This window comes from Lepisosteus platostomus, chromosome 9, assembly GCF_059453375.1.
Source record: "Lepisosteus platostomus isolate fLepPlt1 chromosome 9, fLepPlt1.hap1, whole genome shotgun sequence".
Classification (NCBI taxonomy): Eukaryota; Metazoa; Chordata; class Actinopteri; order Semionotiformes; family Lepisosteidae; genus Lepisosteus; species Lepisosteus platostomus.
Window position 1 is genome coordinate 44,227,787 of NC_142619.1, and position 20,818 is coordinate 44,248,604.

The window sequence follows — 20,818 nt, forward strand, 5'->3', positions numbered from 1 at the left end:
ATTCCGACTACGCCTTGCCCTACTGGACTCATTCGCTACTCGACCTGCATGGGGTTCTTCACACCGCTTGTTACAGATTGCTTAATTAGCGGAGATGAGAGGGATAGCAGAGAGGTGCTGGTATGAAGAACACTAGTTTAAAGGCCTGTATTTTTACCCTAGAGATTCTGTGACTTACTGTATGTAAATCCTCCCAGACTTCTGGGATCCAATCCTAATGTCATTAGAAGGATTTTTTTAGCCTTAGTGGGAGATTTCACATTACAGTACCTGTGTAATCTCATATTTGTTTTACAAAACTTTATACTTTCTTAAATAAGCAAAAGAGGAAAATTAAGAAAAGTGCGTAAGTACAGTTAATGTTTATTCAAGTAATTCCAAGTTCAGATGGAACAGAAAAAACAGATTATGGAAGTAACTGTGAAAGATCTAGAAGTCTGATCTGCTTTTCTCTTTCTGGCACAATTCTCTGAAGGGGAAAAATTGTTTTGTTTTTTTTCTGAAAGGTCCTATATACCATGGTATCCATTCCCACAGATAGACCAACAGCCAAAATATTTTAACAGGTTTGCAAGTTATTTGTAAATTTTCATAAATACATTTTCCATGTTTTTCTTGGTATGCAAAACCACTGAATTCCTGACTTCTGTCTCTTCATAGAGCTCAGGTACAGTAATTTATTTGTATATATTAAGCAATGAATTCCATGAAATTGTGTTAGTGATGCAGATTCAGAATTTGTATTTTCTTAAAAACACAGCTGTTGTATTTGAAAATAAAAATAATGTCAAAAGCAAAAATTATGAATACTTCAGATTGTTTGATTTTAATGTGTTTTACAGAACTAAAAAACATTCTATTAAAATGTATGATTCATATACCTGTATAAAGAAATGTGATTACTACTGTATATTGTACTTGGAGCTTTGTAATAGTGTATATGTAAGAAATATTCACCACTCTTTCGTGCATTCTGTAATTGTAAGGCTTTGTTTTGAAAAATGGATCCTATCAATGAGAAACTATAAAAAAGAAAACATCTCAAGAAGTGTGTATCATTCAACCTCACCTCCTTCATTTTTATCACAACACAGGAGAATTAATTTCATGGTTGAGGAGTTTTAAGCTTGAAGCCTTAGAGATTCTTTGTTTAAGTCACTATATGCTTCCTTTGATATAGACGCGCAGTTTTTTAATTTTATTTTTCCTCATAGCTGTTAAGTTAAATGTCCTAAATCCTAATCATTATTAGGAAACAGTTCTTCAACCTGGAATGTGGACATCTGGTCACCAGTGTCACCCCTCTCTAACTTTTCAGCCCTGAGGTTGGCACATGTAATCATATTATTCTGTCCAAGGCTTAAACTTTAATAAGCTTAATGGCAAGTGACAGAACAAGAGTCAGGTTCTCATTTTGTGGCTACACATGAGACCAAATATAAAATTACTCTGATCAAAGTATCTATAAAGTTACAGGAATATCTGTTAAAATGTGAATAGGTAGTATAGATGCTTCTTGACTGAAGCACTGTGATCTCATTTAGCCTGTTGTCTTTCAGTTTTCTATTAAATTAATTTCTTGTATTTCACAGTTTGGGGAGTACAATGTACATTACGTTCTCCTTAATATTCTGTAATGATAAAAATGTATTTTAGAGGTGGAGTGTTTCAGAGTTAAATTACCCTTAGGGATTTGCTCAATTTAAAGTGTAAGTGCTTAATTTGGCATGTGTAATTTGTATTACTTTCTATTTAGCTATGAATAGTGCTATCCCTGACCCTCTGAAGAATCGCTGTTATTGTCCCATTATATTTTGTATCTAAAATGCTTAGTACTTGATTAATTAATATTTTGCTTTATAGGATTTTTAGGTAATGTGTAATCACAATTAAGGTAAATAACTGGTAGTGTAGTGGGCAAACAAACAAAAAGGTGATAGCATTGTTTGCCTACTGGAAACTTTATTTAGAAGTGTATAGATATATTTGATTTTAGCAAAGTAGATTTTTTTTCTGGTCTTAAATCCACACCCAACAAAGCTAAACATTTGCAAAACATTCCTTTATTATAAATAAATTATTTGTATAAAAATTGGCATGCTTCAACCATTGCATTTATAGGTTCACAACCCAGGGCTTCAATCCAGTTAGCCATTGCAAGAGAATCTCATCTCGTTATGCAGGTTGGACAAAGCTGGGACAAGAATGAAAAAATTTCACAACCACAAAAATACTTACAAGTATAATAACAACAAATATGGTTGACTCTGATGGCATTTTGTTGCCCAAAGCTAAGTGTTCTTTTTGTTCTGGCTTTCAGCCACTTTGTTCTTTTTCATATCTGTGCTGTTAATACTTAATCATACAAGCAAACAAACTCTGTACTCTTCTTAGCTGAAAGGTGTCTTAGCCGTCAGTTTCAGCAAAATAATACCAATGTCTCATGCTTCAGTGCTGGTAAAAGGTTCCAGTTGTCTTCATACTTGAGAAATCCTGTATTTGCAAATGTGCACCTTAGGGATTTCCTTTTGAATGGTTTTCAGTTTGCATGATTGCTATAGCTGACATACGTTGTCTTGGTTGATGAAGCTGTTGGCAAAAATATTAAAAATATTAGGTACAGCATTTAATGGATACCATGTAATACTGAATATGTGAGCCCAAATTCTTCAGTGTATTAAAACAGCAATTATTTTTTTAACCAATGACTGCATTTTCTATTCAGATCACAACAGTAATGACATAATAATGGTAAGAATCTCATCCTTGACTTATTTCCTACAAAATCTTAACAGACAATAATCTATTGTAGGAACAAGTAATAGGTTTATTCCATGCTGAAATGAGAAGACAGAAAACACAACGTTTTGGCTGTGGAGACTGATGCAGCTACCTACCTGAACTACATAATCTATTATATTTTAATTTCTATTGTTTTTTTTTTCATTGCAAAATTAACTGTGCTTTCTACCTGTCCCACTACTTACATTGGGTAGTTACCATCACCTCTCACCAGTTGGTGGCACTGATAGCTATCCTATCTGCCTAAATGCTAGATGCTGTTCCAAGCATGTTCCAACTTGCCATGTTGTTTCATGTAACCTTTTTTTTTTTACTGTTTTATGTAACCTGATATGTACATGGTTTATACAGTTGAGACTATGCACTTCATTTTAAAAATACACTGCCATATTAAAATATTATATACTTCCTCTTGCCAGCATCATTCTCCATGATTCCTGAATAATTTGAAATAGTATCAGAACAGGTTTTTATTTGCAGTGTGTTGTGCTATGAGAAGGACAAAAAGTGACTGCGGTCAAGACTTGATTGCACATGCCTAATCACTAAAAGCTCAGAACAGAACAAAAACAGGAAGTGCAATAAAGACTGAACTGCTAACCACATCTAACACACAGCTGTGCCAGTTTCTGTAGGTTGAGTGGTCACTTGTCTCTGTGAATACCACTGGAGTTCTGGGAGGGAGAACCACTAATCTTTAGGGATGTTTAATATTTTTGTTGGGAAGTAGACATTGCTTCTTAAATTAATTATTTTGTAATATACTGTACAGTTCATCTACAAATATCAGATAACAAATGGTCTGGACATATAATATGTACAACTTCAAATAAAAAACTATGTTTAGCAAATAAGAATTTCTCTTGACAGTTTTGGTGCACCTATAATGATTAAAGAAAGCACTTACACACACACAGATTTTGTGGTTTATCTTCCTAAAAAAGCTGCATTGACTTGAGTACATCTTATTTTCCTTCCGGTGTGCAACAAAAATGATTTGAACACAGTAAAAAAGGTTCTTGAAAGCACTAAGGACTGAAAACAGTATTTCAAATATACTGCACTTTCTGTGGTCAATACGTCTTGGACATTCATATACATTTTTCACCATCACTTTTTGATTTGTTTTGATGTTTATTTCCTTAAAGTAAAAAAGGAAGATGAATAAGAAAAACAATGAACACTCTGATCTTCTCCCACTGGTCACTTTCCAATTGGCTAAATTCACTTTGCAGTTACCTATCCATTTTCAATACTGTCAAAATCTATTTGTATTTTTGTAATTGCTTGATGTGTGTCAGCTCTCCTACCAATTTTAATGGTATTTGCATGTTAAGAGTTTTGGTAGTTTTTCCATGACCGAAATAACGAACACATTTTGGGAAAAGAATAAGGTTTCAGCTTTGAGCCCTGTGGGACTCCGCATTTAATTTCACTGCTATCAGCAATAGATGAAGCTCTCCTCACAGTTACACAGTAGCTTTCTGCAATGGTGTCACTGTATTCTTTTTCAATTAGCTTCACAATCCCAGGGATTCATCTTCCGGGAGAATTTTACAAAAGAAAATCCAGATATACACTATCACAAGCCCTAGGTAAATAAAAGCTTTTAAAAGCTTACACAGGATCTCCTCCTTTGAAGAATAATTTGACGAGACTACAAGGGCTTCACATCACACTTGTAAGTACAGTACCTCACTATTGTTATTCGTTCCATTATATTACTTTTTCCAACTTACAGTTCTAAGGTAAAATATGCCAGTCTGATTGCATTTTTACATATTCTTACCAAGTTACCATGCTAAGTTACAGACACCAAGATTTCTCTTTGTTTTTTTTACACTGAATGAGTTAGAATTTTTACATCCATCCATTTTAACCGATTTATCCAGTACGGGGACACGGGGAAGTCAGAGCATTTCCCACCAAGCAAAGGGTTCCAGGCAGGTTATACCCTGGATGGGGCGCCAATGCGACACACACACACACTTGGGCCAATTTTCCCAGAAGCCAATTAATCAACCAGTATGTCTTTGTACTTTGAGAAGAAACTGGAGCACTTGGAACAAACCCACCCGATCAGTTAACCACTGTGGCACCATGCTGCCTGCTACACTTTTTCAGAAACAATTTAATTCCATATAAATTCGATTAAAAAAATAATAAAAAAGCTTAGTTACTGATAGCTCTATCAGCCTTGTTTGTCTAAAGACTCTAACTGCTTTAATGCTTGCATTTTCTGTTCATCAATAGAATTTGTAGTAAATTTACAATTAAGGCTTACATCTGACTGGCAACAAAGATGCTTAATAGTCTTTATACCATATTTGAACTAAAGGGTTGAAGCAGCATGTACGTAAATACCCCCTAAATTAGAATACATGCTGTGTGATATCATTTCAGCTTCCTCTGGAGCAAATAATTTCCCCTCCCTGAAACACAGATGCCGGAGAGGAAATATTTAATATTTGCTTTATGGAAAGATTTAATTCCACTTACAGTCAAAAGCTTTTTATTTAACTTAATTACTTTTTCTTAGAAAAATGTCATACACGGTTGCAACAGCTTCACAGTTAAGAAAACAATTAAATACAGCCAATGTGCCATTTTGTTGTGTTTTTTTATAATAAAAATGATACAGTACATGCGTATATACATAAATGTAAAGCTTTCTTACAGCAATATTTCACTATATGTAGTTCTTATTTAGAAAACCTGCTTTTCTCTTAAATGAAATTAATGACAATATAATTAATAGGCAATACATAATATTCTAAACTTTGGCTGAAGTAAAATATTTTCCTATAGAAAAAAAATGAAACATAATTTAGGAATATAAAAGGAAGTGAGAAATGTCAGAACTGATTGATTTTTTTTAAATTTGATACATTTTTTGGAATATCAAATAAAGCTTGAAAACTGCATTGTTGTGTATTAATAATGAAACAAATAGTAAAATAAAATGTAAAGAACATCATTTTTAGTTGTTAACTTGTCAAAATAAAAAAACGACAACATAAAATTAATTGCTAATCATATATGTGTCATTGTTACATTATCTATTTTGATTACATTCCTATTTAGTGTGAGAGTGTCCTTATTTCTATTTTACAACTAGTATGAAAAAGAAAGATGTTCTCCCTTCTCATGATCACTTTGCTATCCCCTTAGCATTTGACATTTGTTTGATTACCCAGCCTGTAGAAACCAGGGAGCAACACTAAGGTCATAATGTCTGTTTAGAAAATGCTGCAAAAGGCAGTTAGATTGTTTAGTAGAGAGATTCTCAATGTCAAACTTGTCCAAGAAGCAAAATACTATTTTACAAAGAAGTATGGTTTAGAGATGGGTCAAAATGTAAACTTAAAACCCCATCTTTAGCAAATCCTAACAGAAAGAACAAGACTTGAGTTAAGACTAGAGTGAAAAACTGTAACTTAATGTGAACATGAAAAACAGAACTGCGGACAAAACAATGTGATTGCATAACACAGAAGACAAATTAAACTACATTGATAATCCGGACTGTCATTACATAGGTGTGTGTATACACATTTGTTGGGTTGTGAGGGTACAGGCTTGTCTGGACCAGATTTCCCAGAATCCTTTAGGGAATGAGCTGTTGCTATCCTCAATAAACATGACAAGTTATAGGAAGGCAATTGGTCAAGTGGAAGCTTCCTGCGTAAGTCAATTAATCTGGATACCAGAAGATAAATAGTCCGTGTGAACATTTCATCCACAGCAGAGGATGATGATAATGATGATGATCTAAAATATCTCTAGATCTAGCTTACTCAGATTCCTATTTTATCTAAACTGTCATACATTATTCCTTCAGCCCATGCTAACATTTGCAGACACTACTTCCACTGAAGAGCTTTCCCTTCCTTTCCCAGTGGAGGAAACCCATACACAGGAGATAGCTAGACATAAATGTTTAATGCCCTGCCAGCAGTGCAGGAAACCCATTCCCTCCGACCTCTGGGAAAATACCTGGAGGAGAAGGAGAAGAAAAACTAATGAGGAACTTTTGAAGGATAGACCAAGAAAATGAATGTTTGGATTTTGGAAGTTAGTATTTAAATGCCTCACAGAGAGATTTGGACTGTGTTTGTACATACATTACATTAGTTATTTTTTTCTGTTTGAAAGTATTAAAAGCTTAATGGTTATTTTAAAATAAGGAACCATGAAAATTAAAATGTATTTAGATTTGTAATGATATATGTGAATATTATATAAATGTCAGTAGATGTTTTAAGGAAGAAAGTCCTCCTGGGATAGGAGAAATTCTAAAAGGGACTGTAAGGAAGTTGATCTCTGGATAGTCGCTGGAGTTTGTGTTTCAAAACTTTTGTATTATTTAATGGAAAATAAATTCCTCTTTTGTTTGTAATTGAAGACTGGCATTCAGAATGTCTTTTGATGAAGCCAGGATGCAGCCACATGGCTGGTGCTGGTGACAAAGGGACTGAAGAAGTCAGTTAGCAGCTCAAAATAGAGCTGGGGTTTTGTTTGGCTTGTGGTGGCTAGTTTTTTTCCTTTATGAAAAAAGGGCAGTTTTTGAACCTTACAGATGTGTTCAGCTGTGTTGGTGTGTCTATTATCCTGGCCCTGCCTATTTTAAACAAAGTGTTTGCACAAATGATTTTAGATCTCACAAGAGGTCATGAGATGAAGACATGGGGCTTGTTTTAATCACAGATTGCTTAGAAAACTGACATTACATAGTTTGCAACTGTACTCTAAGTTTAATTTCTAATAGTAATACTTTAATGAAGACACCCTGCTGGGCACTTATAATATTGAATAATCTTTGTACATAATCCCAACATACAAATTATGGTAGATACATTAAAATCTTAGAGAGAAGATAAAAAAGTTAGTTTTAAAGCAATATATGTAAGTGCTAACTGACATGCAAGATATAACCAACAGAAAATTAAAAAAAAAAACTATTCAAACCCTTAAGGTTTTCAGGTATTAAGGTAATTAAACTGCATTTGGAATTTGATTTCAAATTCCACAGATCCAGTTTTAGCAGGCTAAACCAGAAAATGTTAAAAAGCTAAAACTGTTCAAACATTTCAGCTGTAGTTAAAGGTTAGATGACGTTCTGGAAGTAGAGTGGCTGTAAGATATTGGCACAGAAAACATTGTTAGATTAGTCTCCTGTAGTAACAAAGCCCAAGAACTGTGGAAGAAAATTCCAGTCAAAGGTCACTTAAAACACCAAAAATAATTGACATACAGAACTGTAGTTGGGGTACCATGGATTGTGGGCAGTGGATGACACATTGAAGGTTGACGTGGTGCTCACGTCTGCTGTCAAACTGAGACTTGTTTACAACATGAGTTTTAGTTTAATTTAAGATAATTAATACATAAGCAGCAGTCTGAACATGCTACAACTTTAGAAACACTAGCAAGCACTATGTTAAAATGTGAAAAAGAGTGCTTGAAGAAGCTTAAAAAACATGTATTAACTTTTCTTCACTAGACTGGGAGAAATCTAAACAAATATTAAACAAATGCAGTACAGTATGTTCAGTGTTACAAAGATCAAAAGAACCTTTGTCATACAAGTCTAAACTTAAGCTTAAAGTGTAAGTCTTGGATCACAGAGATTATTTACCTGAGTACTGGGACCGATTCCAGGTCCACCTACAGTATTTTCAAGCTACAGCATTTAAAGAGCTGATAAGGATATCAAATCATACCTCTTTATGTCATAATTCAGATGTAAAAATGTTTAACTGCATACAGTTTTTAAACATTATCTAAGCAGTGAGACAAGGCAGATAGTGTTTGATTAATGTCATGTTTTATGGGAACATAATTTAGGTGTCATCACCATAGAAATTAAAACTGATGTCATAGCTATGAAGAATCAAGGCCAATGGTAGTATATACAGTACCTTTCAAAAACCCATTTTAAAGGCAATATTTATTGTTCAATAAAAAAGTCCAGTTTGAGTACTCGATTATCTGATTTAAAAAAAAGAACTGGAACAAGAGGAAAGCCATACATGATGCAAGAAGTGACCAACTTAGGCGAGGACAAAGTGTCCGATTTGATTAGATGAGATTTAAACCACAACAAACAATTCCATTAAGCAGCAACCCTCTCTCTGTTCATACAGTGTGTAGGATGGTATCAAATACAGCATTGAGATTCAGGAGAACAATTACTTATAATCAGTCTGTAGTCATCAATAGATTAGCAACTCTAGCTATTTCTGTAGTATAGATTGCTATAAAACCACTTTGAAATAGCCTGCAAAGTTTCTTTGAATTTAAGTAATCATGAACAGTAACAACCCAATCTGGAACCTTTTCCAAAAATGGTACAGCTATAAGTTGAACTCCTGCCTTCAGATGGCCCAAAATCATAGCTTAATGATTCATTGATACTCTATGTGTATCAAACAGAAATTGAGTTACACATTTGAACACTGTAAGTCAGTGGTAATAAGATCCAAGGAACATGTGGTGAGTTTCAGAGATTGCATGAATACTGTATGGCCATCAGCTTTCATAGAGCAAAGCTGGTTGTTGTACCAAGGAGAATGACATATACATGAAACCACTCTGTTTTTTTCTGCAGCTGAACAATTTAAACAATCTTAAATGCCACCAAGCATGAAATTGTATAACATAATGGAGTCCTCAGGTCTATTTGGCTGAGGACCACTGACAGGAAAACTTGAATTGGGAAAGCAAATCTAAATAATCGAACTGTTATGAATCCTGATAGTACATTATCCACTGAAGTTTGTAAGTAGTTAGTGGAAGCTCTAGATCAAAACAATTCGATAGTTCTGAAGTTTACAATTCACACACCTGAAGGTCATTAACAGACAGACCATATGAAATAACAAGTTCTAGTATTTGTCTTTTATCATACATACAGTACATATGAGTAAAGCCAAAGCAATTCAGAGACCACAGAATTCTACTGCAAAAGATCATGAATATTTAAATCTCCTATAGCTAAAAATCCTTGTAAAATCAGGCACAAGGGACAATAAAATAGCCAAAACTTTTTAAGCAATCAGAATTCTGCATTTCAGACATAGACATCAAATCAAATAAAATCAGTTCCAAAGTATTGTGAATGCTGTAATAATTCTGATAAGATATTGCTTAAAAAATGGGGATGTTAAATTATAAAATAAAGAGGCTATTTAATCAATTTCAAGATCAGGTCCTCACACCACCTTACTATGCAAGCAAATTATAAAGATTAAGGATTTCATCCCCTAAAATCAAGGATTACTGAGAATTACACGGGGTGTGTGTCATTTATTCTCTGACAGTTTGATAGTATAATAATCAGGTCCAACTTAATTAGCACAAGTATTTAACAATAAATAACACAACAATTACACTAAATTACACTAAATTATAAATGGATATATACAGGTCTATAAGGTTCAGAGCAATACTTTCTACATGTTAAAGATAACAGATTTTGGTCCCTATAATCATAATACACAAAAAACTATAACAGGCCAAAGAGAGAACATTTGCTCATAAAGGAATGGAAACCAATTTCTATAATAAATCTCACAGTCTGGTAGTCTTTTAGTGTTCAGATTACCTGCACTTAAATTGGCTTCAAGTATGAATGGAAAGGGGAACTCTCTCAAGACAAACTTGTGATTTAAATAATGGGCGTTGGATGATGATGGTTGTCTTGATGATTAAACAGTGCCGTCAATTACCTTAGTGAATTATTAGTAATACTACTTTGATTATCTGTATTTTGGCAAAAGCAGCTGTGTAAACAATGTGTAAAAAAATACCCATTATTTCAAATCTTCAGAAGAATAAGGTAACTTTGCTGAGGACTACAAACAATGAAAACCTCCATGAGACCTGGGGGCCGCATCGTAGCCTCAACTGTATCAAAATATTTAGGTATTTATGGAAATAATTACATTAATTTGTTTTCCATTCCTGTTTCTCAGTTGGTGTAAAAGTGCCATAGTGCTATATACTTAGCATTTCTCTCCTATTCAGACTCACCTAAGGTAAATTTGGGTTCACAGTTAGAACTGCTCTGAACAAGTGCATGCCTACCTCTGAATGTTACTGAACTTTGCAATTAAATTAGGGTGTAATAAGCCTACAAAATAGTTATTAGTATATATAGATAAAAATTATACCCTTACTCCAAGTAATGCTTTATCTAAGATATATACAGTATGAGTTAAGAAAAGAACAAGCAAAGGGGCTCCTAAGTACATAGTTCAATTGGTAAAAAAGTTATCTTGGAGCACTGATGTCATAGGTTGAATATTGGGCTATGTCATTAGCTAACTTTCACTGGGATTGCCCATGAAGTGATGCACAAAATGTAAAGTGGGATTGATTTCGCCTGAGGATATCTTTCTCGCTGCAGAGCAGTAACCTCTAGGACTTGATAGGTGCCTGAGATAGGAACACACATTTATTCCTGTAAGGCATTGTAGAGCTTGCAGCAAATCAAATGATGAACAGTTCTGCCAGGTGGACATGTCAGAGGAATGCACACACAGGTCTCCTTACTCTCCTTTTGTGCTCAAGGTTAGGGCTTGTAATGGTAACCCAAGTTCATTAACAACTATCAATTCCAAATCAGGTTGATAGAAAATACCAAAATAACTGGCAATTTACCATTTAAAATATAGGAGGAGTACTGTTTAGAAAGACAATGTGCCAAGCATTTTTAGTTTCAGCTTAATGTGGCTTCTTATACACTTCCTGTCATTTTAATAAACTTATAGGGAACAAATTGTGATTTTTTTTTGTAATTGCCTTTACATTAAAAAATGAAGAAATGTATCACTGATTTTTTTGTGATGTTAAATGATGCTGAATAGGGGCAATGAGTATCCCACAGCGAAAACAGCCAGCATATACTTCTTGATATTCTCATTTTATTTTTTAATGTACATTGCTCATTATAATTCAGATCACATATAACAGGAGAGAACCATTAATTTGGCCAAGCTGTGCTCATAAAATCCTTTATATATCTCCACTCCACATTAATATTCCTGCATGTGCTTTAGCATGCTTTGTAAAGCATATGGGACAGTCTATTACAGCATATTTACTGCTTTCAGATATAATTTCAAGAAAGACGTGTAAACCTCCCTCAGTCCAGTGACAATTATATCTAAGCAAAAACTTATGTAAGGCTCATGCTTTGTTACTAATCTAAAGCCCATACTCATAAGATTTTGGGATATGGCAAGCACTTGAATTTTAAATATTTTATTGAAAGACACAAAGGTATATACATTTAAATGAGTTAGTACACAAGTGCAGAAAAAAATGTTTTCCTATAAATGTGTTTCAACATAAGTAAAATTAAGAATACAAGTGATTTTGAAATAAATGACGCGGACATTTTGGTAATGAGTTTTCATTTATTGCAGTTTCAGAGCATTGATAATAATGGATATTCAACCTCAGTGGCAAAGATCCAAAGTTCATTCATACTGCATTTCTGTTAATAAGTTGAAATTTTCTGTGAGTGTATTGACTGCACGTGCTATGTAAAAGCCAATTATAAGTTCTTATACATGTGTCCTGTATATTCTTTTTATAAAAAGGTCAGTTACTGTATATACTGTATGCTGAAAAGAGAAGAAAGAAAACACATTTCGGCCGTGGAGCCTTCTTCAGGTGTCACCTGAACAAGGCTCCATGGCTGAAATGTTGTGATTTCTTTCTACTCTTTTCAGCATGGAATAAACCTTTACTTGTTCCTTTTCAGCCTACGCATGCTGACACAGCTACCCAACTGAGTTATATACTGTATCCTGTTTCAAGGCAATACCAAGTATACAGTATATGCATTTGGCTATCCTACAGAATATAATTTAGTGGAAAAACCACTAGTAACATTACCAATTCGCATATTGAAGTATTTTTCTGACATTTTGGATTTTTTTCTTTCATTCATAAGATAAGATCACTTTATTAGCCATATACAATTTCTCGCATTAGGATCTTGTCTTTTTGCATACCCCAACTTGCTCTCCATTAGACACACAGACAGGGAGAGAAGCTTGGGATCAGTGCACAGGGTCAGCCATTTATACAGCACCCCTGGAGCAGTTGAGGTTAAGGGCCTTGCTCAGGGACCCAACAGAGTAGGATTCCTCTGCCAGCCACGAGATTTGAGCCTGTAACCTTACAGCCACAGGCGCAGATCCTTAGCCACAGTGCCACCACTCCGCCCATACCATTAATTGTACCATTTTAATAATTAATTTTACATTAACAATTGATTTGACAAAATCATTTTCTGTATTATTTTCATCATATTATTTTGTATTTCATATACTCTTACAGTTTAATTGAAATTTATTATATCAGTATTGTGTGATTAAGGAATTAGTTTTGTTTAGTTTTTTTAAATTATTTTGAGTTCATTAAAAGTCCTAGTTTTGTGACAATTAGTTTTTCTTTTATTTTTAATTTCACTTGATACAATTTCAATCATTACACAAAAAATACATAAAAAGATTTGTACATTGGCAACACCTTATACTAATTAGGGTGCTGTAGCAAGAATTAGTCCTCCAAAAACCCATGTGTACAAAATAAAAATGTGGAATACTACCGTAGGTATTTCACCTTTTATTCTGTAAATAACCGTTGAGCACTATGTACTTACTGTTAGTTTCCAGGCTTTCACAGAGTTCCGTTTTGACCTCTCCATTTGGTCTGTCACTTCCTTTTTGTGTCAGTTTGCTTGACATCGTGGCTGCTGTCACTACAGCCTTGAAGCTACGCTTACGTTTTTGCACATTCTGCTCTGGATGGAAGATGATAATATAAACCTTAGGCATATAGAGCATACCCAGAGAGACTGAAGCACTTAAACTCATAGAAATTGTAAGGGTTGTGGTCTGGATGTACATCTGAAAAACATAAGAAAACAACAAAATTCAATGATGTGAGCTTACATAAAAATCTGAGGCATTAAAAGAACTTTATACTGATAATAAAGAACAATATGGTTGCACATTTCATAAGAGACCATAAATAACCTGAGTGGAATTCTAAAACGCTAGTGCAAAAGTTATAGTAAATATGCTGCCTCTAATACATTTTCAAGTATTTGTATTTGTTCATTATTTTTTTTTAAAGTTGTATAATTGTAGCAATATTTATGATGTTTCACAGTTTAAGAATTTCTTCTTTTTTTGATGGAATAAATCTTTACTTTACATTGTATTCTATTATACCTGATAACAGCAAATGAAAAAGGTACAGAAGTATACTGGTGCCTAAAAGAAATGCAGCATTCAGGCTAATGAGTTAGGGCAAATGTTTTAAACATACAAGAGCTAAACAGCAAATGAAGTGAAAATACAATGTTTTCATTATGTAATGTGACACACGGTTTCACATTTGAAGAAAACATTACATTTTATGTAAGTTAGTGTCTCTAAGCATTTACACAATCGTGGAAATAGTGACACATAGACCTAAACAACCTCTGGACAGACTCCTGTGGGTTGTTCCATTCTTCCTGCACAGCCAGCCAGTGAAGCTGGCCATTCATGGTTCTTTTCTGTTAATGACTTTGATAAGTTGGAGCCACAAATATTCCACAGGACTGCAGTCATGAGAAAAAGCTAGCATTAAATAAGAGATAAGATGAGATCACAATTTCGTGTATTTGGAATTTGTCTCTTCGCATACCCCAACTTGCTCTCCATGAGACAAGGACAGGGAGAGAAGTTTGGGGTCAGAGTGCAGGGTCAGCCATTTAGACAGCACCCCCCCGGGCAATTGGGGTTAAGGGCCTTGCTCAGGGGCCTAACAGAGTAGGATTCCTCTGCTGGCCACAGGATATGAACCACCAACCTTCCAGCCACAACCACAGAGCCACCCCACCGCCGAACGGCTGTACCTTGACATTGTTTTCATGACGTTATGCCATTGTAATCCTAGTACTGTGTGGCCTTGCTTTACTCTAGAAAATCAGCACCCTACAACTGATGTGCTGTAAAACTGTTGCCTCAAAGACACTCAACGTATGGATGAGCAGTAAGGTCACCCTAAATCTAGTAAATCTTCTGTTAAAGAAGATTCCCCTCTACATTATCACACTTCCACCACCCTGCATGATGCCTTGAACAACTCAACAGTCAACATAATGTACAACATGATGTCTCTATACAAGTTGTCTAATGTCTTGTCTGTCCAGAGCAAAACAGCATTCCTTGGTGAATAGAAAAATAAATACTTTTTTTGCTGCCATCTCAGTTGTTCTCTAGTCCACAGAAGATGATGATTTTGTCTCTGAGCTGTCAAAATCTTACTCCTGTATAGCAGATCATTTTCATGCAGAGTTCTACTGTCGTTCTGCTGATGTGCAAGGTATTTTTTCTTGGTCTTTTTATGTTGTAGCCACAAAATTTGGACTTTCATATTTTCATAGTGGCTGATAATGTATAAAAGATACTTAAAGTATGACAGTTATTTTTACCCTTTCTTCTCTTCTTTATTACTTCATTCGCAGACACATTCAATACATTTTTTATGCTTTAAATAATGAACCCTACATGAAGAAAAAATGTAGGAATAAGAATTCTTTTAAATCATTGTCTCATATAGCCAGCTATGATGTTTATAGTAACTACTCTTTTTGTTCTTTGCCTGGTCATAAATAGGAAGGTCCACCCATACTGTAAATATTTTCTTTCTGAAATATTTTTAGTAATTGTTTTATGTGTTTATAATTAAAATTGCAATGTTATTATTAAAAGCTTGAAATGTTCTGATTTCTTTACATAGTCTAGGTTTGAAGTCATATGTTTTTTTAGCTCTGAAAGGCTATAACAATACACAATTAATTAAAAAATGTGAGTCCTAGTAAGATTTATTTTATTTTAATGTTTCAGATTGAGGACAAGATTGTCTTTAAAATATGTAAATATTTCAAAATCTCAATCAACTATTTGTTTTAAATCAGCTCATGGTGCATCACTATTCTTATTCCTCTAATAATTTCATTTAATTTTAAAATAAACCGAGAAATGTTAAACATTTGCAAGATGTGATTTGTTACATTTTTCTGTATTTGTAATGTATATACAGTATTTGTGAGCTGGTTATTCTGGTCCTTGGTTGAATTCTGAATATTTATTTGCTGATCTACTCTGATATTTATCAGAAAGTAGTAGGAGAAGCAGTAGTTTTACCCAGGCCTACATTAATGGGCAAATGACATGAGTAATACATTTAATCTTCCCTATTATAATCACACATCTTGATCCATGAACATTTATCGATCAGTCCAGAAGAACATGTAAGTCTGGCCAGGACTGGCACAGTATACAGTACCATTAACTATTTCAAATACTACATATTCCAAACTTTGTAAACTCTGTAAGTGTTTCTATTTCAGAGCAAATTCAATTTTAGCATATAAAGGCTGAAAAATCCCTTAAAATGTTGAATTAATGAATAAGATTTCAAAAATACAAGTAATTTGCAAATAGAAAATTAGTGATTACAATGGTTCATAGCTTTTCATGGCTTCACTAGTTGCTCTAATAAACTGTGCTGCAGGCTATATTTGACAACTGAAAATGCCCTAAAAACTGCTAGCATATCAGAGGCTTATTGGTAGGTAAGTAAAAAAACTTCAAAGTATCATATAAATCTGTGTAGACTGCAGAGGTCAAGTGCAAAAAAATTACCTACTGTATGTCATAAAATATGCAGCAGGCAGACGTTTTCAAATATATCTTTGAAGCAAACTGCTTTTAAAACTGAAGTTAATTCTTACAATTAACATTCATTAGAAAAAAATGTGTCAGAGACCTTAAGAGTCAAATTGATTAAAATGATAACTTCAAAACAAAGATTTATCATGACAGCAGAACAGTACTGTACATAGAAAATACATAAGTTGTGTGCATCAGCTATCCGTGATTTAGATCACTCAAACTTGAAGGTCTGGAAGAAAACCAGGGCACTAAAGCTCATTGACATTTTCTACCATGATTGCAGCACTATGTTAATAATAGTAAGAAAACAAAAAAAAATAGTGGTAAAGATGGGAAAAAAATAATACAGACTTTAAAAAGAATGCATTCTGAACACTCAAAATATTTTTCAACTTTTTTTAAAATACAGCCTACTGTATAAAGGGAAATGCATACATACTATATATTGTAGTAGTTCAGTTGAGTAGCTGCGTCAGCATGCGTAGGCTGCAAAGGAACAAGTAAGGGGTTTATTCCATGCTGAAAAAAGAAGAAAGAAAACAACGTTTCGGCCGTGGAGCCTTCTTCAGATTTGAGCTTACACCTGAAGAAGGCTCCACTGCTGAAACGTTGTTTTCTTTCTACTTTTTTCAGCATGGAATAAACCTATTAGTTGTTCCCATACTGTATATTGTAAAGTATATGTAAGATTTTGAAAACAAAATCTTTCTAAATTAATATAATGATTTAAATATACATATTTTATACTATGTATATTTAGGTATTTTCCTGAATCAGTTTTAAAAAATGATTTAATATACTGTACTATATAATTAAGAAAATCTCTATTATATGTATGATTATAATTGGAAATTTCAAAGAGTACCTCAATAACTTTCTATTAAAAACACTTTCAAAGTCATTGACACTTTTGCATGCTTCACAAAAGGTTGATAAATGCTAACGTCCGATATTAGAATTCATGTTAGTACAGAAATGTTGTCAGTACATTATGATGACCTTAATGTGACCTGTCCTGGTGTTTAATCTTAAGTAAACATTTGATATATAACTATCATGTCATAAATGTACTGCTCAAACTATTATCTTATTATCTTGTAAAATATTATTTACTGTAATTTTATCTCCATATATTTTGTCACTCCAGACATTACTGAGATTATTAATCTTCAGTATATCCCTGTCTAGATGTTTTATGTGTCAGCATGCCATTGGGTATCTTGTATTTTGCCTACGTGACATACAGTGTTATTGCAACAGATGGACAGGATAGTTTGTCAGAAATTTCACAGAGAAGATATGGAAAGGAGAGTTACATGAGTGTGCAAGCTGCAGAGGAATAAGCAAAGATTAGATCTCCGCTGCAAGGTAAAGAGAAAGTAAAAAATGACAAGCCAAAATTACCCTCAGACTAGATTAACACCTACCACTAGCTCTCAATGTTTAACACATTGTTTTCTAAATCACTCTATTATCTTCCAGTAATTTGTCTCCCAGATTTCCATCTCTTCGGACATCCTTTTCCCCAGAACCTCCCCTTACATACAGTAGTGCTGAAACATTTTTTAATAGTTTTTCCTTTTCATGTTTCAAATTGCAATTATCCTCTTTGCTCCATTACTACAAATTTTGCTGTTGTACAAGTGAGGGTTTATGTACAACAAAGTAAAGCTAGAATGCAAGCTAGAGACTAAAAGAACATCAAGTGCAGTAAGTAAGTAAGTAAGAGACTCAAGACTGAGCACAGGACTAGGGCTGAGGCAGGGCTAAAATACCTGATTTTAACACGGTAAGTATGTGTTAATTAGGAACAGGTGTCTGTATCATGTTCTTATGGCACTGGTAGATGTTTCAGCTTGCAATGAAATCCGTCTTGTTGCTCTAGCAACAAGGGAGTGCGAGCCTATGTTTACACTGTCACCGGATGGGGCTTTCCCGGGTACCTGACATGAGAGGAGAAAACCAGGCATGGGGGCGGGCCTACAGCTCTCTGGTAGGAACCAAGGACCATAGTTCTAGTCTATAACCCCTCCAGTGCACTAGGTATTGTAAGCTTCTCTGGCCCACCTGGGAATGCAGGATGCTGTGAAGGGTGAAATCGTGGGACTCCTCAACCAGAAGGGGTGAGGGTTTCATCAAATCTGGTACCAGGGTGCTGGTCAGTGCTGGTTTCCGAAAAGGCATGTGGGAAACCAATGAAATGCATTGTCTGAGCTTGCAGGGAAAACCAAGCCTTTAGGTGATGGCATTCACCCATTCCTTGATCCAAGTAAGGGACAATGAAGCCAGCTTCCTAGAGGGAAACCACAGGTGAAGGTGCTTGATTGATAATCAAGCTCTTTGGCTAAGCCTCAGAGGTGGAATAGCCCATTGGTGGTGATTAGCAGAACGCTGGTGCCTCTGCAAAGCCTTGAGAAGGTTGTCACATACAAGATGGTGCTTAGATATCCTGAGGATGAGGATGACTTAGATTCCCAGGCCAAGTAAGACCAAGAAGTCACACCAAAGCTTGAAACAAACTGAGGGCCTTGGTTGGAGGTGAAATCCCAAGGAAATTGGTGGAATCTTCTTTGTGAAAATGTCAGTCATTGTGGGAGCTGATGGCAGCCTGGTCTGGCTAAGAGAGGGATGAATGGTCTGTCCAGCAGTGCTCGGAAAGGAGTGGGATTGGAAGCCAGTGAGGCCAACACTGTCTCTTCCACTTCCAAATGTGTAGCTCCTAGTATGTGGATTGCAGGAATGATGGGCCATGGATCCATTGAATTCTACTCAGGAGAAATCTGGGCAAAGCATTGGACTTTCCATCCTTCGTATCAGGTCAGTAGGAAATAGAGAAACTAAACTGATGAAAAACAGAGCCCCCTTCACTTGACTGGAGATCAACTTGTTACACTTTTTTATGTAGCCTAGGTTTTTATGATTACAGAGGAGTAGGAATGGGTGAGAGGCTCCCTCCAGAAGGTGGCACCATTCTTCCAGAGTCAGTTTGATTTCCAGCTGCTCTTGGATGCCCATATTGTAATTTTGTTCTGCTGCTGACAGTTTCTTGGAAAAGACAGAGCAGTGATGGTGTTTAGGCAGGGACCTGAACTGCTCTTACTTCTACATTTGAGGTGTCCATCTCTACTTCAAAAGGCTGCACTTGTTTCACGAAGGAGGGAGTAGGCCAGTCCTTCACTGCCACTACCTTGCAAACTGGTCAAAGTAATTTTGTACCTAAGAAGGTCATCTCTCTTTGGTGAAACTCACAGTTGTCTAATTATATATACAGTCATGCTGCAGTAGATGTTGCCACACCTCCTTGACATGCCAGGAATGTTTTCAGAGGGAGTTGGAATAGATAAGGATGTCATCAATGCATACAACAACAAAGACATTTTATTAAGGTTTGTAAGATGGCTGGGTCATTGAAGTCCAAAGAGTTCAAAGTCTACTTGTCATGGTCCAAGCTGGTGTTGAAAACCATCTTCCACTCATCTTCTTATTTCATGCAAATCATGTGTTAGACCTCTCTCAGGTCAATCTTTGAAAAACGTTTTGCGTGACAGTTGTAACTTGGTGTAGAAATAAAGCCTGGGCCTTGTCCTTGTTAAAGACATCGATGGATTTCTGATATTTTGCAGGCAAGAAGTGATGAGAAGCGATGGCATCAGAAGTGGTGAGAAGTCTAGAGATAAAGAATCATTGACCATACACACTTGTCCCTTAATAGTTAATAGTTCTCAATTAGACCAGTTGAGGAGAGGAATATTTACTTCCAACCAGAGGAATCCCTGGACCAAAGTGCAATGTGGCAACAGAATGCAGAGGAGGTATATGACCTAAGGTTCACAGGACATATCTGTTTTTCTATGAGTCCGGTGCCAGTGGTACTTCCTTTCAGTGCCTACTGGGAGGGAGAGGTAGGACACGAACCAAAGGTATTTCCAGGTGGATAGCCAGTTTGGTGTAGATGAAATTCCCAATGGCTTCTGAGTCCACAAAGGCATCCACCGTAGAGGTGTCCAGATTCTATGAGAGTGTGGTAGGCAAAATGAATTGGAGTGGACCTTGAGGTGAAGAGGTCACCCTACTCAGTAAGCACTCTGCACCACTTACTGAGCAGGGGATTTCCCGGTAACTCACAACAGTTGTCATGACAGTGTCATTCGCCCTCACAGTAAATGCATTATCACTCTGTGGCATCAAATGCATTCTGCTGGCAAGAGTCTGGCCGTTCCGATTTGAATAGGCTCCTCTTCAATGCCGGATGGGGTCCTGGTGTCAGC

The 20,818-nt window shown here is 35.4% G+C and overlaps 1 protein-coding gene across 2 annotated transcripts in view; it reads right to left on the reverse strand.

The window, feature by feature from the left end:
* Nucleotides 1-2,043: 2,043 nt before the first annotated feature.
* The window catches only part of grm8a (glutamate receptor, metabotropic 8a), a 269,794-nt gene continuing 251,019 nt past the window's right edge, over nt 2,044-20,818 (reverse strand). For both annotated transcript variants that reach the window (XM_088645158.1, XM_088645159.1), the window contains 2 exons: nt 13,481-13,727; nt 2,044-2,589 (listed from right to left, as the gene is read on the reverse strand). In XM_088645158.1, coding sequence (XP_088501284.1) covers nt 2,540-2,589; nt 13,481-13,727 — 297 coding nt within the window. In that variant the 3' untranslated portion in view covers nt 2,044-2,539. The remainder of the gene's footprint in view (nt 2,590-13,480; nt 13,728-20,818) is intronic.